At 33.2% G+C, this 17,492-nt stretch overlaps 2 protein-coding genes and 1 pseudogene across 5 annotated transcripts; 1 reads left to right on the top strand and 2 right to left on the bottom strand.

Moving 5' to 3' along the window:
* Positions 1–1,860: 1,860 nt before the first annotated feature.
* Positions 1,861–5,230, bottom strand: LOC106336715 (DNA helicase INO80-like). Of its 4 annotated transcripts, none has more exons than XM_013775634.1 (12): positions 5,129–5,230; positions 4,956–4,998; positions 4,760–4,844; positions 4,378–4,674; positions 3,696–4,122; positions 3,513–3,621; positions 3,358–3,438; positions 3,110–3,282; positions 2,864–2,989; positions 2,577–2,738; positions 2,430–2,487; positions 1,861–2,092 (listed from the first exon to the last, which is right to left on the bottom strand). In XM_013775634.1, coding segments are annotated over exons 5-11 (765 nt in total). In that variant the 5' UTR covers positions 3,809–4,122; positions 4,378–4,674; positions 4,760–4,844; positions 4,956–4,998; positions 5,129–5,230; the 3' UTR covers positions 1,861–2,092; positions 2,430–2,486. The 4 variants fall into 4 exon arrangements, with proteins under 4 accessions (XP_013631088.1, XP_013631089.1, XP_013631090.1 ...); XM_013775635.1 differs by having other exon boundaries at positions 4,956–5,001; positions 5,129–5,226; XM_013775636.1 differs by lacking the exon at positions 5,129–5,230 and having other exon boundaries at positions 4,378–4,488; positions 4,603–4,674; positions 4,956–5,104.
* A 546-nt stretch (positions 5,231–5,776) lies between these two features.
* On the top strand, positions 5,777–8,743 carry LOC106336672 (eukaryotic translation initiation factor 3 subunit E-like). The gene is made up of 8 exons (XM_013775577.1): positions 5,777–6,058; positions 6,137–6,291; positions 6,737–6,964; positions 7,037–7,158; positions 7,759–7,978; positions 8,048–8,190; positions 8,264–8,401; positions 8,483–8,743. Exons 1-8 carry the CDS (start codon positions 5,839–5,841, stop codon positions 8,580–8,582), a joined length of 1,326 nt encoding a protein of 441 aa, XP_013631031.1. The 5' UTR covers positions 5,777–5,838; the 3' UTR covers positions 8,583–8,743.
* A 1,787-nt stretch (positions 8,744–10,530) lies between these two features.
* On the bottom strand, positions 10,531–12,182 carry LOC106339880 (annotated as a pseudogene).
* Between the last annotated feature and the right edge of the window lie 5,310 nt (positions 12,183–17,492).

Here is a 17,492-nt window from a genome sequence, read left to right on the forward strand (position 1 = left end):
TAAATATACAATATAAGAAAAAATAAATAATAAGTAAATATACAATATAAGAAATAAAAACTAACATCAAACATCTATCTGAAAATGTATTTTTTTACATTTTTATTATTTACAAATACTTTTATAAGTATATATATATACAATATATGAAGAAATAAATAGTAAGTAAATATGCAATATAAGAGATAGAAATGTTACATATTATAATAAGTAAAAACATAAGAAAAAATAAATAATTAGTAAATATAGTATATAAAAAATAAAAATATTACATTAAATATATATCATAATATTATCATTGATATAAAAGCAAGAAATTTAGAAAAAGTAAATATACAAAATAATAAAAGATAAATAGTAAGTAAATATACAATATAAAAAAAATTATACATCTATCTCAAAAATGTATAGTTAAATGGAAAATGTATAGTTAAATAAATAATAAGCAAATTATAATATAAGACATAGAAATATTACATTAAATATCTATTGTAATTTTACCATTTGATATAAAAGCAAGAAAATTAGAATAAATAAATATACAATATAGAGAAATTCCTTAAGATGGTCTGTTTAAATTTTTGTCACAAAATAGCCTTAATAAGAAAAATGACCAAAAGAAGTTTTATTAAAGAGTAAAAATACTTTTATACCGTAGGGTTAACTAATATAGATTTAGGATTTAGAGTTAAGGGTAGGGTTTTGAGGATAGGATTTCAAATTAAAAAAAAAATTAAAATTAAAATTTTCAAAATAAAAAGTGGCTATTTTGGTCATTTTACTTATTCAATGTTATTTTTGTAACAAAAACTTTAAAAAAAACTTGAGAGAGATGTCCTACTACATAACAAAAACTAAATAATAAGTAAATATACAATATAAGAAATGAAAAACTATATTAAACATCTATCTGAAAAATGTATAGTTTTCAGTTTTTTCCTAAGGAAATATATATTCAGAATGTAGGAGTTTTGGGGATAAAAGTATATGCAGAATGTGGGAGTTTGATATTTGAAAGTAACCTCTCATGATGAGAGACCACTAGAGACTCAAATGAGTGATGATATGTAGGCACTGTGCCTAGTCTCCCTTTCACCAAACTCGTTTCAAGTTTTGATGGCATCAGCAGCATTCTTGTGACAACTCTGGTTTTACCTCTTGTGATGTTATCTCCACTAAGATCATCATCGACGAACTCCATAACAGAGTCTGATATTTCATCCAAGAATTGCCGCTCCCATTTCAGAATAGAGAACAATAGCCTTTCCATGACGGAACACAAAGCAAGATATCCAACTTCTGATGGTGATAAATCCATCAAGCGTGAAAAGCCAAATGCTCCACTTCCACTATCTGCTTGATCTACGCTACTATCAGATAAGAATATTGACCTAAGAATATACTCAGGTGAATAAATATTAAAATGCTTCAGCAAGGATTCTCTTGATAAGCCCCGCCTGATAGAAGAACAAAATGTTTCAGAGCTTTGGAGCATTTCTTTCTACAGGAGTGTAGGTATCTGAAAGAGAATAAGAGCGAAACCAAAGTCAGGATCCAGTTAGAGACTACAAGATATTGTATGTCAAGAATTTCACCTTATATGTTATGGGATTTTGACCACTGGAATAATGTACATCCTCTAGCTCACCAAAGGGAGGCGGCAAAAGAGAATTGGACATCACTCCAAAGTAGAGATATGAGCTCCCTTCATTCCTTTCGAACAACTCTGGATGGTTACAGACCTGACATGGGAGACACAAATATATCACCATAAGCCACAGACTTGAACATGTATGAGAAAGCAGGACAAAACGTTAAAAGAAAGCAGGGAAGTAAAAGCTGGCTTGACAAGAGAGCTTGCCTTCCTGAGTTGAATGACAATATTCATCAAGTTCAATAATTTCTTTTCATTGAAATGCCCACGGTTGCCGTCAAACAACTCAGCCAGAGAAATCTTGTTCTTAATAGCCTGATAAAAAGCTTGCTGTCGAGAACTGAGCTTGCAGTGTATAGTAACTTCTGTCTATGTGGTTAGCTCAGAAACCACATCCTTTTTGAGACGTCGGAGCATGAATGGCTTTAATATTGCATGCTGTTTGGGAAAAGAAACAAAATGTGAGTGACTAGATAGCTAAAAAGGTAAAAAGATGCATCCAGTTTACAAACTTGAGAATGCATGGAGAACCAAGAATCACTAACTAAAATTAACAATCAAGTTGGCTCAGAAACAGAAAACAAGAATCCAGAAGCTCTGTGTTCATGGCATACGCATACACATCAATTTCATTTATCGAAAATGATAGCGGAACCATAGTGATAGTGGAAGAACCTATACAAGGATCCTAGCAAACTAAGAAAGAAGCAGACAGACAGGAAAAGAACTTGAGGTATTGCTATGGTAAGGCTGCAAACAGAAACTAAAATCTCACCAGTCTGTTAAGCTGGTGCTCGTTCAAAGTGCCTCCATGTTCAGCATGATTCTCGATTCTGTTAATCAATATGGATTATGTATCAGAAACAAGACTGTTCACTACAAACTTTTACACGAACATCACGCCCAGACAAATAGTACATACCATCTTGAGAACCACTCGTTAAATTGTTCATGACTGTCAAACAACATCGGCATGATGAAATGCAGCAGGGCCCATAATTCTGCCATGTTATTCTGAATTGGAGTACCAGTCAGAAGCAATCGGTTCCGACAGTTGAAACTAAGAAGGGTCTTCCATCTTATACTGTCAAAGAACAAAAAAATGAAACTTGAATGAGAATTTAGCATTTCAACGCAAAAGTAGCATTCCCATGCACTGGGAACCCAAGCAACACCCTGATTCAACCGACTCAAGGGAGAAGTAAGAACCTGGTGGAATTTTTGATTGCCTGGGCCTCATCTAGCACCATATATTGCCATTTCACCCGGCGAAAATACTTTTCATCGGTTACTAATAGCTGATAGCTGGTAATTAAAATATGAAAACCAGCATCCCTGAGAAAGAGAGGAGTCAACAGAGAAGCTTTTAGAAAAGAGCAAAGAAGATTTATTGATTGCGAAGCAGAGTCGCAGGCAAATCATGTGAAAACCCTAAAAATATCACACAGCCGTTACCTTCTGTACATACGCTTGGGATTGATATTCTTTCTTAAGATTGTCCGTTCTTGTAATCCTCCCCAATATGGAAGAGTTTTCAAGTCAGGACAGAAACGACTAATCTCATCAGACCAATTGTTAAGAACAGAAGCAGGGGCAACAACCAGAAATGGACCCCAAATGTTTTTCTCCTGTGCAAGAGCAAGAATGAGTTTTACCATAGCCACACCACAACAGATAAAAAAAGGACCAGCAATTTGATTTACCTCAGCCAAATGTGCCAAGAACGCCATTGCTTGAATAGTCTTACCCAAGCCCATTTCATCAGCAAGAATGCCATTCAAACCCTGGAACATTTAATAATGTTAGTATATAGTGTACAAAAGTACAAAGTACAAATGTACATAAAATTTGAGGGAACCTGCTCATAACAATTGACTAGCCACTGAAGGCCTTTCATTTGGTATTCTTTTAGAGTTCCTTTAAACAACTCTGGAGTCTGAACTGTTGATGTAGCAGGCATTGTAGATCTGCAAGTAGAGAGAATTAATTGGCTTTGTATCCTGAAATCTGAAGATAAAACGAGGCAATAACACGAACTCACGGGTTATGCAAGTCTATATTGCCAGAGCCAGAGACTGAGACATCATTAGGTGGTCCTTCTATGTCAGAAGTTTGCCGTAACTTCATAGATTCAGTGTCAAATGCATCTGTCATTTTTTCTGCTTAGACACTGCCTCTTGGGCAGCTTTCAGGGCATCTGCCTTCATTTTAGCCTCTTCCGGATCCTCCACCTCAGAAGGTTCTGCTGCTGCAGGTTCTCGGAGCTCTTTGTCAACCAGATTTTCATCTGCTATCGACAAGGATTCTGAAGGCTTTGAATCGGTTTTGTTTTGCATGAAGTGACTGTAAAGTTCAGTCTGTTTAATAAGAAAATTGAGCCTCTGTTGCTGCCTTTGTGCCTCTCGAAGCTCCTGTTCGCGTTTTAATGCCTCTGCAGCTTCCTTTTCCTGTTTTTTCCTCTCTTCTGCCTATCAACGTAGTCAAATTAATCCAAGTGTACCGTTTAAACGAACTCCAGCAGAAGAATGACATAACATTTGCTTATCAACTACTTCCATTGTAACTTTAACCATTTCTATAGACAATTTTATACAGCTGTGAGTACTGTTTAAGTCTACTACAGAGTCTATGATAAAATATAATTGGCAGCAGAATGTGTAATCATATCTAGTTAGCAGCCTGTAAGCGTACTACAGAGTCTAAGAAGAATAAAAAAAATGTACCATCTGCTTGTCAAACCGCTCCCAGAATAGCAACATGTCTATGGACATCTTCCTGGTGCGAATCGGTGCACTCCTTGGCAATTTGTATGATCTAGCCACCTTATATCTCACCTGTGAACACAGTAACAGCAAAATGAGAGCTTACTCTAAGATTGAAAAGCAAGAGAATCACAGTTTATATAAGTGAATGGTGATCATCTTCCTCTGCATCATCATCATCCTCACCAGCTTCTACCCACCACTTTCTCTTCTTAGTGCTAGAGTTTATCCCCGGTTTAACGCCGTTGCCGTAGTTAGCTACCAATCAAATAGGCAAATATAAATGCCAAAGTGTCACACTTGGTAGCAAACTTAAAACACACAAAACGAATAAAGTATGTACCTTGATTGCTTCTAGTTTCATCATGGCCACTACAATAATTCTCAATCTCATCTTCATGTCTAGGAATCCTGAAGTTCCTCAACGGCTGCAAAATTTGAAACTTTTTAGCCACAACAAGAGAAAGCTAGAGAATTGCAATCACCAAAACTACATTCATCAGTGAACAAATCATAAAGCTTTGATTTTTGAGACAGACCTCGAGATTGAAGAGGTTTGCGTAACGCGAGTCACTGGATTGCCTTCTTGAAGTATCCATGAGAGAATGAATAGAACGATACGGCGTCAAAATATCTTAAGAGTTGCTAATAGTCACGAGAAGGAATTAAAAAAAAAAAAAAAGAGTTCGTTGCGCAAAAATCATTTAATCACCTTTTCTATTTTATGCAAAACCCTTCCGATAACGGGCGCTCGGATAATGACGGAGATGATAGTCGATAGAGATCCCTCGAGGGTGATAGCTTTTCGGTAGGGGTGGGGAATAATAAAAAATAACTAATCCAAAAATCTGAACCAAACCAAGCCAATAAACCGAATCAAACCAAACCAAACCAAACCTAACATAATATTTTTTATACAATATTTTTGATTGAAAATTTTACTGGAAAAAAACCCAAATCGAAATAAATACCATAAGAACCCAAATATTTAAGAAATTAAAAAAGAATTCATATTAAACACAAAATAATCTCAAACAAATAAATATTCTAATAAACATATAAAATAATTATGTAATAGTAAAATATTAATATATAATTTAACTATTCTTTTTCACTAATTATTCTAATTTTTTCAGTTTTTACTCAATTTTAAAATGTTCTTAGATAATATAAATGAATCGAACCCGAAATTACTCTCTACAAACAGCCAACTGCTTTTTTTTTTTTGAACAACAAACATATTCTTCCAAAAAATCTGAAACCGAGATAAACCAAACCGAATAGAACCAAAACAGAATATGTAAAAGATATAGGGGCAAATGTATAAATACTGAAAAGTCTTATTCAAGATAACCCTAAATCAAACACCATCTCTCTGCCGTCTTCAGAGCTCGTCTGAGATTTTGAGAGATTTTGCGAAAAATGGAGGAAACCAAAGAGAACTATGACCTAACCCCTCGAGTAGCTCCCAACCTAGACCGTCACCTGGTGTTCCCCATACTGGAGTTCCTCCAAGAGCGTCAGCTATACCCCGATGAGCAGATCCTCAAGTTCAAGATCGAGCTTTTGAACAAGACCAACATGGTCGATTACGCCATGGACATCCACAAGAGTCTCTACCACACCGAAGACGCTCCCCAAGGTAATAATAATGTCTGTGAAAAGTTTGCGTTTTTTACGGCCTGTTTGGTTGGTTGATGAGTCTTGTGGTGTTTGATAGATATGGTGGAGAGGAGAGCTGAGGTTGTGGCGAGGCTTAAGTCTCTGGAGGAGGCGGCTGCACCGCTCGTGACTTTCCTTTTGAACCCTAATGCTGTTCAGGAACTGAGGGCTGATAAGCAGTACAATCTCCAGATGCTCAAGGAACGTTACCAGGTTGTGTTTTTGTCGTGTTTGGTTTGCATATTTTATCCAAAAACTTGAGTTTTTATGTGTAATGTTTGATCAGATTGGTCCGGACCAGATAGAGTTGTGGTTTTGTCTGATGTTGTCTTGTTTGGTTTGCATTTCGTATGAAAGACTCGATTTTTATGTGTATGTTTGATCAGATTGGTACAATTTTGTCTTATTTTGTCTTGTTTGGTTTGCATTTTGTATCGAAAGACTCGATTTTTATGTTTAATGTTTTATCAGATTGGTGGTTTTGTCTGATGTTGTCTTTCTTGTCTGGTTTGCATTTCGTATTGAAAGACTTGATTTTTATGTGTAATGTTCTTATCAGATTGGTCCAGACCAGATAGAGTTGTGATTTCTTGTTGACATCTTTTGTGTTGTTTAATTTGCATAAAGACTCAGTTTTGATGTGTAATGTTTTTATCAGATTGGTCCAGACCAGATAGAGGCGTTGTATCAGTACGCCAAGTTTCAGTTTGAGTGTGGGAACTACTCTGGTGCTGCTGATTACCTCTACCAGTACAGAACCCTTTGCTCTAACCTCGAGAGAAGTCTTAGCGCCTTGTGGGGAAAGCTCGCTTCTGAGATTTTGATGCAGAACTGGGACATTGCACTTGAAGAGCTCAACCGTGTTAAAGAAATTATCGACTCTAAGGTCTGCTTTTCCGAGTTTCTTCTAGCTTTTGTAGCCTTTGAGATACTAATTAGCATTTTTTTTTTGTTTCAGAGTTTTGCATCGCCGTTAAACCAGGTGCAGAACAGGATTTGGTTGATGCATTGGGGTCTTTACATCTTCTTTAACCATGATAACGGAAGGACTCAAATCATTGATCTTTTTATCCAGGACAAGTAAGTTTAAACCTTTCTCTCATCGGCTTCCCTATCGCTATTCCTTTATACAGTTTTATAGAAATTCCTTTCTCCATGTATATCATTTGAAACCTATTTATGCTTCTCCCTTGTTATTCTTGTCCATCTAAGTTAGTTTTTAGCTGAATTTGACATGGAAGATTGCTTTTATGTGCATGAGTTCATCACGTATTTTTAGGAATATAATTCAATAATGTTACCATATTTTTATTTATTTTTAGTTAATGTTTAAGTTATAATGTGTTATATTTGAGTTACAATTTTGAATTATTCCTTTAGAAAAATTGATAACTCAAGTGTTAACTCAGCATCCAACAAAATTCCATGTATTTGAAGTTGCATTAGTATTTTTTGTTTTTTGAAAGTTATCTAACGTTATTTTTTATTTTAACAATTTTTTTGTTTTAATACTGAGTGGATGCAGTGGTGGTGTTTGTGTCTGAAACAATATTTTGAGTCAAAGTTAGTCTTGATGTATAATAAGTGAGAGTGTTTTCATTCTTTATGTCCGGGCCATTCTGTTAGAATTGTGCTTTTAGTTTATGCAGTATTGCATACTAATATTATATATATTATTAGGTATATGAATGCCATACAAACTAGTGCTCCACACTTGCTGCGTTACTTGGCAACTGCTGTCATTGTCAACAAAAGGAGAAGGCCTCAACTTAAAGAATTCATTAAGGTCATTCAACAAGAACACTACTCCTACAAGGATCCCATTGTGGAGTTCCTGGCATGTGTGTTTGTCAATTATGACTTTGATGGAGCTCAAAAGAAGATGAAAGAGTGTGAAGAGGTAAACCCATTCACATGTGGTGTAGTATAATATAATGAACAGTCTGACATGTTTTACTACTGTGTATAGGTGATTGTGAATGATCCATTCCTTGGAAAGCGAGTTGATGATGGAAACTTTTCAACTGTACCGCTGAAAGATGAGTTTCTTGAAAATGCCCGCCTGTTTATCTTTGAAACCTATTGCAGAATTCATCAGAGAATTGACATGGGGTGAGTCATCATGTTCGTTTAATTGTATTCATTTCCACCTCTCAACATATTGAGAATCTTATGGCCTTGTCAGGGTGCTTGCTGAGAAACTGGATCTGAAGTATGAGGAGGCAGAGAGATGGATTGTGAACCTTATCCGTACCTCAAAGCTTGATGCCAAGATTGATTCCGAGTCAGGAACCGTAATTATGGAGCCTACTCAGCCCAACGTGTAAGGAAAATACAATGTTTTTCGTTAGACTTAATATGTTTGGAGATTCCACAATCTAACTCTCTTTCCAACGTAATGCAGGCATGAGCAGTTGGTTAATCACACCAAAGCCTTATCAGGAAGGACTTACAAGTTAGTGACTCAGCTCTTAGAACACTCACAGGGGCAAGCAGCTCGGTAGTCACACCTAATTTTGCCCGTTTGTCTTTGATAATCCTTGCTTTGTTGTCACTCTGGAATCAGTTGTGTTCTGCTTTGAATTTGCCTTACTTCGGAAACATGTCTACAAACTTTGCAAAAGTTAAATTTAATGTTGGATTAATAAACGTTGAAATACGATAACCAAACTTGTTTAAGCTCCTGAAGATTGTTTCTAATCAAAGGGTTTGAAGGCTTTGGAATTGTGATCAAGCCTACATAAATTACCGCTTCTACGTGCGACAACATAGATTATGTCACCAGTATACGCCGGAAAGAACATGTCCCAAGTGTCACCTCTCAGAATTATAAAATCCTCTGTACGTTAATAGAGAAATATTAAAAAAATTATAACTAGTACTTTGTACTAATTAAAAAAAATTCCGCTGAGTTGTCACGTAATTAGAAAGCTAATTTTTCTTACGTGGCGGCTTGAGAATCAATTGAGAAATTTGTTAGTCCAAAATTAATTTATTAGGGAATGTTATATTATATAGTATGTTCATTATGGACCATTCATTTATCAAATTGAAATTATTATATATTATTTCATTAAATAAAACCTACGGAATTAACTAATGTGATTAAGATATATATGACAATTAATGATTTTAAATAAGATATATATGACAATTAATAATTTTAAATAATAAAGATTTGCTAACAATCTGTATATTTTTTATTATTTTTGTTTAATTATTAATTATTAAAATAAATTACACAATTACATTAACCATATAATAAAATTTTAGATTTTTTTTGTATATGTTGTATTTTAAATTTTTCAAAACGACTATAAATTACTAAAACTGTTAAAACTCTCACATATACTTTTGTGATCAAGGTTTAATTTTTTTCTATAATAAGATGCAATGATTATAAAATCATATGAATAAATAATTTTATTATAATAATGTTTATGTTAATATATATATATATATATATATATATCATATCGTTTAAATTAAACTATACATCATATGAAAATACATACTTATATTTTGATATTTGCGTTGAACATATATTGAAAAGTTAATATTTTAATTTTGAAATCTTCATTTTTTTTAAATGATTATAAATTATTGAAACCACTAAACATTCCACATTAAAAAAAAAATCGTTGGTGTTAAATTTTGTTACACAAATATGCAAATAATTATAAAATTATGTGAGTAGAAACTTTATTTAATAAATATTCATATTAAAAGTATACTATATAACTATGTTAATATTATTTAAATTTAATTATATATCATATACGATAGATAAGATTAATTGTTTTGATTTATTTACTCTAAAATGATTGCGAGTAAACAAGAGTGCTCATTTGGTTTATATGCGCACACTAATTTATTGCATAATAGTAATTGATTTCTTAGTTATTTAATATATAATTATTATTTTATTATTTCATAATATGTAGAAAAACATAAAATATGTAATAAATATAAAGTATTTATTCTGCACAAGGCCAAATATGTAATCTTAACCTAAGTATGTATCTCTTTAATAATTTCAAATCCTAAACATTTTCTAAATCTCAGGCCAAAACAAAAATAAAGAAATGAGAATAAACTCAAAAATCAATATTTATATCGAGCAATAACCAAAATGAAAAAAAAAACGACACAAAAATGTGAAAAATATTAAAGATAGATAAGATTGACAAATGAACATAAACTTTTCGTGACCATAATTAACTTTTAGATTGCTAAAACATGATATAAAACTGAATTTGCATAGTTTCATTATAAACAAATAGTAGGCCTGAAATTTTTCGGCATAAACGTTAGGTTCTTATGCGATAAATAATTTTTTGACTTAAAATATTTTTTAAAATGAGATCAGCTCACCAGTAAACAAATTATGTAATTAACAATTTTTTTAAAAAAAAAAAATTGTTGAAGGCCAAAAATATTAATTCGATGAAAAATATAAATTTTATTTTTCCATACGATATTTATTAAATAATTTTCATATAAATTCACTCTCAGCGAAGAGCAGATGTTATCCTAGTTACACGTTAATCCAACACATCAGAGTCGTTAAAAAAGAGATCTCCATTTTCAATTTAAATCTATAACTTATGGAAGTTTCTTCAGTATGAAGGACTAGCAGATGGTTTCAGTTTCTTTGGAGGTGGGTTTCCTCCAGAGAGCACCACATACGAATAGAAACACAACATGGCAGCACTGCAATGAAACAGACATAAACACAAGGTTAAAAGAATCCATTAAAGATGAGTACATGTAGCTCACAAAAAGGGATTCTCACCTAACCACAGAGAAAAGTCCAGCAGAAAACAGCTTCTTGGTCTGCATAAGTAGAACGTTAAGAAGTTGAAGACAAGCAAGCAAGCAAAGAGCTAAACAATCAGCATAGTCACAAAGATAATGAAATACCATAGAATAAGCTGTGAAGTTCTTCCAGAAGACAACAGCTGAAAGCACTGCATTTTTAGGGTTTTGAAGAATGAGTAAGCACAAAAGCTTTCATAGATGAGCAGAAACATTTAGATAAACATTCATGTGCACATAAAGATCTTCATTCAGCTGAAAGTAGTGACTACTGACTACTAAACAGTTATCAATTGTTCCTGTAGAAAGTAAACGAAAATTACCTGCTTGATCTAATATATATGGGAAACTAGATTTTCCCTGTCTCCAAATCTTCATGCTCAATGTACTAAGAGCTAGAAGGCCACCACCATACAAGACCCCAGTACTTAAACTTGAAGGATTTCGTGAGAACGCAAATCCAAGCAGCCCTCCATACATAACAAGGCCACCTGAAAAAAAAGTTTCAACATATGATACTACAATGGGAAGTTTAGCAATGCTATTTCAAATTGAGTTTTGAGAGTGACAAAATACCATAAGGAATCCCAAAACAGAAGTCATGGATCTTTGCTGCTCTCTTTGTCTGTGTGACAACATGTTCCTCTACTGGCTCTGTAACAATCTCTTTACTAGTAGCAGATTCATCCACAGCGGTTTCGATTTTTTCTCAACGAAAGGTTTTGAAACCTCAGCTGTATAACTCAAAGAAGCTGGTGGTTCTGAGCTACTCCCATCAACGCTTCTAACTACAAAAGACTGCACCTTTTTAAGCTAACTAGCCATTAGTGATACTATGAGTTCCCAAACAAAGCGTTCTAAGCACATAGCGACAGGCAAAGAACTTGATATGATTCTTAAAAATCAATCAAGGTCGAAACTTTTTGACAGTAATCAGGAAATTATAACAAATACAATAATGGGCATCATCGATAATCGAGAATCTTTACCTCAGGACGGAACCTAGGGCATGGGAACGATCGGGTTTTGAAGTGGAATTGGCGATTGGTGGTGGAGGAGAAACAAGCAAGTTGAGAGATTTTCGCTGACATCTTAGAGATCTAAGATTGAAGAATTGATAGTGAAAAGTCAAAAGGGAAAGAGAAAGAATCGATTTTGAGGGAACGGAGCGTGGTCAATCACCACCAAAGGGATTGGTTTGATTATTGAAACGAAGAAGATGGCGATGATCGGAAATTCGTGACCGTTCGTTTTGTTTTCGAAACATCGGACAGTCAAGATGTGGCGAGGAATCACGCGCATGTGATTAATGCGTTCAAATACTCTTTTTGGATTGTTTGTTTATCGGTTTAGATGGTTTAGACTTTCGATTTCGGTTTAGTGGGCTCGAATTAGTTTGGGCTTATTTTGTTTCAAGCATACACGACTTTTTCTTACATTACCGACCATTCTATTTGTTTGTAAAACTTCACGGTTCTATTTGCATAACTTTAAACCATTTTACAAAAGATATATGATTGACGATTATATTTAGAGAAAAAGACAAAAATAGCACTAAATCAAGTTTATGTTTCCAAACTAGCATTCAAGGTCAAAAATCACAAAAATAGCACTTAATGTTTTATCAAAAGTCATAAATTTAGGGTTTACAGTTAAAGAGTGGGGCTTAGGATTTAGGGTTTAGGGTTTAAGGTTTAGAGTTTAGGATTTAGGGTTTAGAGTTTAGGGTTTAGGGTTTAGAGTTTAGGGTTTAAGGTTCAGAGTTTAGGGTTTAGGATTTATGGTTTAGGGTTTAGGGTTTAGAGTTTAGGGTTTAGGGTTTAGAGTTGAGAAATGAGGTTTTGGGGATAAGATTTCAAATTTTGAAAAATAAAAAAATTAAAATTTTCAAAGGATAAACTTAGAAATGTGCTATTTTTGTCGTTTTAGTTTTTGAGTGCTATTTTTGTGATATAAACTTAGAAATGTGCTATTTTGGAGATTTGCCCTTATATTTACATTATGCTGAATATTTCAAGTAAGCATTTTTCTATTAATCTTTATAATTGTTATTACATCACTTCCTCCGTTTATTTTTCGTTTTAGATTTGTAATTCAAAAATATATTTTTCAAATAAAAACATCATTAGTTATATACCGAACTAAATTTTAACAAACAGAAAAATAAACCGGAGAATATTGTTAATAAAGTTTGCATTAAAATTTTAAAACGATATTTATTTTGTAACAAGAAATTTATTTTATAGCAACAATTAAAATGAAACAGAAAAAATATTTTTTTATTAGAACTAATAATCTAGATTTATAAATGTAGAAACATTAGTGAATCTTAGTTTAATCATCCGAATACGAGAGCTTTTCCATAATTCTTGAAAGCCTCGTTTTACAAAAATAACAACAAAATAAGAGAGCTTTCAAAAATAGAGAAAAAAAAATTGCACACCAAGAAAAAAAAAGGGCAAATCTCCAAAATAGCACATTTCTAAGTTTATATCACAAAAATAGCACTCAAAAACTAAAATGACCAAAATAGCACCTTTCTAAGTTTATCCTTTGAAAATTTTAATTTTTTTATTTTTCAAAATTTGAAATCTTATCCCCAAACCCTAAAATCTAAACCCTAAACTCTAAACCCTAAATCCTAAACCCCACCCTTTAACTCTAAACCCTAAGTTTGTGACTTTTGATAAAACATTAAGTGCTCTTTTTGTGACTTTTGATCTTGAATGCTAGTTTGGGAACATAAAGTTGATTTAGTGCTATTTTTATCTTTTTCTCAAAAAAAAAAGTGCAAAAAGTTAATCAAACTTTTCCTCACATCTTAATGTTCAACTGAAACCAGAACGTACGGCTCAAGACTCACCGACAGCAAAAGTCTTTTCGATCTTTTTTCGGTGCATCATCATAAATTGCTGCGCTGCCGTGGCGACCACGAGACAGTACCCACAAAAAGATGCCATAAAAATTTTAGGGCAATTTTCGTAAATAGACCATTTTTAAGTTTTAGTCACAAAAATAGATTATAATGATCAAAATATTTCATTTAATAGGTAAAAGGACACTAATATCCTAGATATATAAAAAAATAAAAAAGAATAAATTTTTTTTTATAGTTTTAGATTATATGTTTTCAAATTCGAACTTTTTTATAAATTTTTTTTTCGATTTTTTTTTCTTTCAAATTTTCTTTTTGTGATTCGAAAATACTTTTTGAAACTATTTTTAAAATTTTTATTTTCAAATTTTTAATATTTATTTTCTATTTTATAAAATTTTAAACTTCAATCCCAAATCTCACCTCTTAACTCTAAACCCTAAGGTTTGGATTAGTTAACCCTAGGGGTATAAATGTATATTTACTTTTTTAACAAAACATTTTGGTCATTTTGATTCTTTGAGTCTATATTTGTGATAAAAATATTTTTAGTGCTATCATAGAGTATTTTCCAAAATTTTAAGTAACCCGATTATCTTCTGGAACTAGTCGTCTCTATTCCCCCACTTGATTTCAACAACACTAAACCCTAATCAATTTCACACGTTAGTCGTTGCTTGTCTTGCAAGTTGCTGCAAGAGGACATGAAGAAATAAATGTCTCTCTCGCAGTCTCTTATGTGTTAGATACCGTATTCAGTATCATTGTATTAACCACTATAGTACTAGTTAATATACCAACACGTATTTCTCCTTATTGCTTATTCAGTATATCTCCATAATGCTCATTTGGGTATAAGTTCATGTTATACCCTAGAACTTGCTATATATCATATATGTATGTTTTTTGTGTGTGTAATATACCAGAACCGGTTATAGTCACAGTCTAAAGAAACATCCGCGTTGCCTTCCAAAATTTAAAAACTATTATACATAGATTGTATAGTTTTCAAATTGTCAAAAAAAAAATGAAGACTAACCTTTAAATATTTATGAACTCATAATCTCAATTCTGGTTATGATAACACTAAAAGATTTTTGACTAATGTCTTAATTACTACTAGGGGCATTGCCCTCCGCGCTGTGGACATAATTCTTGTTTCATATCAATATTTTTAACGTTAGTGTAGCCGTGAATTTTGCATTTTGGATTGATTATTGTTTTTCAAGTTTTTTATTGTTATAGAGTCAGAGTTGTGATGATGAACTGTGTATGCACTGTTCTCCATTCATGAAGGACTAAACTGTGTTAGTAATGTGATTGATATAGTTCGTGGTGTTGCTTGCTGTGTCACTGACACTTATTGTTTGTTATGTCTTTTTAATTTGTTACTTGTATTGTTGAGATTACATAAATTATATTAAGGTTGTTGAGAGTATCTTTTGTTTCTGGATATTTTTTCTCCAATTTAGTTTTGTAAGTTGTGTGTAATAAGTAATAATTAATAATTTTTATTATCCTTATTATGTTTGTTATATGTTTTTATTTTATTTTTAAACTTGTTGCTCTTACCGGACCTTTAAAACAAATACATGAAGAGTTGTAGAAATAACTATAAAATGAGTGATAATTAGTATTTGGGCATTAATGGGTTTTAAACGAATATTTGTATTTCTCATAAGAAGACAATAACATTGGCTTGTTGACATTGAGCATGTAAGCTATTTTTATAAGACAAGAGGAGTGAGCATGTAGAGATGTTGTTGCCGCATTTGTGTCTGTTGGGATTGTCTCTTGTATCTCCTGGTGTGACTGTGTTTGTTTTTCTTTTATTTGATGGGTAATATGTAAACAAAAATTATTGTTAGTTGTATTTATCAGAGTTTGTAACTTACTCTGCTTTTTTGTTTAGGTAATTTCACTGATCTTGGTTGTCGTCTTCGTCTTCTTCGTAAGCATCTGCGAAAGTAAGCTTGTAAATTGTTAAATAGTTGGCCGTGTAGTTTGTATTTGTTTAGCTGGCTCAATGTATGTGTCGTTGAGTTTTAGTTGAGTTGATTGGTTTGGTATATTTGTTTTGAAATTTATTTGTAAGATTAGACAAAAAGAGAGGTGATCATTAATGATTCGTCTTTTTTTTTATTCTAGTTTTTGGTGTTTTTATTGTTTGGGTTATTGTGGTTTCTTTTAAAGCTGTAAAATAAAGATTTGTGTAAAATTAAATTGATAAGTAAGAGAGATAAATAGACAACCACAAATCTTGGGTAGGAAATATTTTTGATTATTGATGTTAACACAATATAGACAGTAATATAAAGGGAATTATGTGTTGATTGTTTCTTACAGATCAATGAGGAGACGAATAACGACTCGAGTTGTTTCTTTGGTGAGGTCAGAGCCTTGGACAGAACGAATTTGCTCAACCACATCTGCGAGTTTAAATATCAGTTATGATATCGAAGCATAATATAAACTCAGACACAATATGATAATATACCTGGGAGTTCTAGGTTTGTGTTCGCAATCACTTTGAGATTGTCGAACAATCTAATCTTAACTGGAGATTGATCTCAGGAGCACCCGTGATGACTTCATCAATAATGGTTAGTGAGATGAAACGAATGAGGAATGAATGATCAGTTATCTTGTACATGCTTGAGCACCTAATAACCTCAAAACGATCGACTTTCACAATGAAATCTACTTTCAAAAATGGCATGTAATGATTAGCACGTCCGACGGGAGTAAACCCATGAATTACGGAATCTGCAAATAATATTATTCAACAAAGAATCAGAAAATCAATTAAAACAATTATGTTAAATAAGTGTGATAGATCGAAGATTAACTTACCTTTTCATCAAGGAAGAGAACCGTGATTCCCACAAACTCCATGTCCTTCTTGAAGTTGAGGGAATCCCAGAAGCGGAGGAAGCCAGAGGCTATGCTCTGACTACTACGACCAAGACGAAGAGACTCAAAGGTTGAGTAGCGAACGCCGGGACGCCGGTTGAGAAACTGGAGAGGCAAAGAGAAACATTTTCTAGAAGATGGTTAAAGCTAAGAGGAATCAATGAGTTTTGTGGAGATTCAGATTGGGTTCATCAAAGATGAGAATCATATATATAGGGTTTACAGAGGAGCTACAAATCATGAACATTTATGATCAAGCGATTTAAGATGAAGACATGAAGAGTTCAACGGTGAAAAAATAGATTACGAACAGACACACGGCGCAGCTCTGTAACTCTGACTTGTTTGAGACAATGATGAAAAGAACTCAAACTCATGTTAAACGACAACCGTTTACAATATGGGAAACTATAATTGTTGCAAACTTGAGTTTGTTTTCATATAACGTGATGAATCTCATTTAAAAATGAAACCCATAATACACTTGTAGGCCCGACCCTCAGAGGAAGCCGAAGAAGCAAGGGTTTTCGACCTTCATAAATATATATTAGGTTCGGTCATCAATGCACAAAGTATCATTTAGCTTAGTGGTATAAATGTTGGTATTTATATCTCAATAACCCGGGTTCGAGCCATGGGCTTGACACTTTTTCACACTTTTTAAAAGTGAGACCCACAAAACGCTGACGTAGCGCGCTGAAGAGTGAGCAAAAACTCAACTATTATAATATAGATTACTAGGGTTGGCCCGCCCTACGGGCGGGTGTTATGTACACAATAAAAGTTGGAAAAACTAGGGTTGACCCGC

This window comes from Brassica oleracea, chromosome C4 (genome assembly GCF_000695525.1).
Source record: "Brassica oleracea var. oleracea cultivar TO1000 chromosome C4, BOL, whole genome shotgun sequence".
NCBI lineage: Eukaryota > Viridiplantae > Streptophyta > Magnoliopsida > Brassicales > Brassicaceae > Brassica > Brassica oleracea.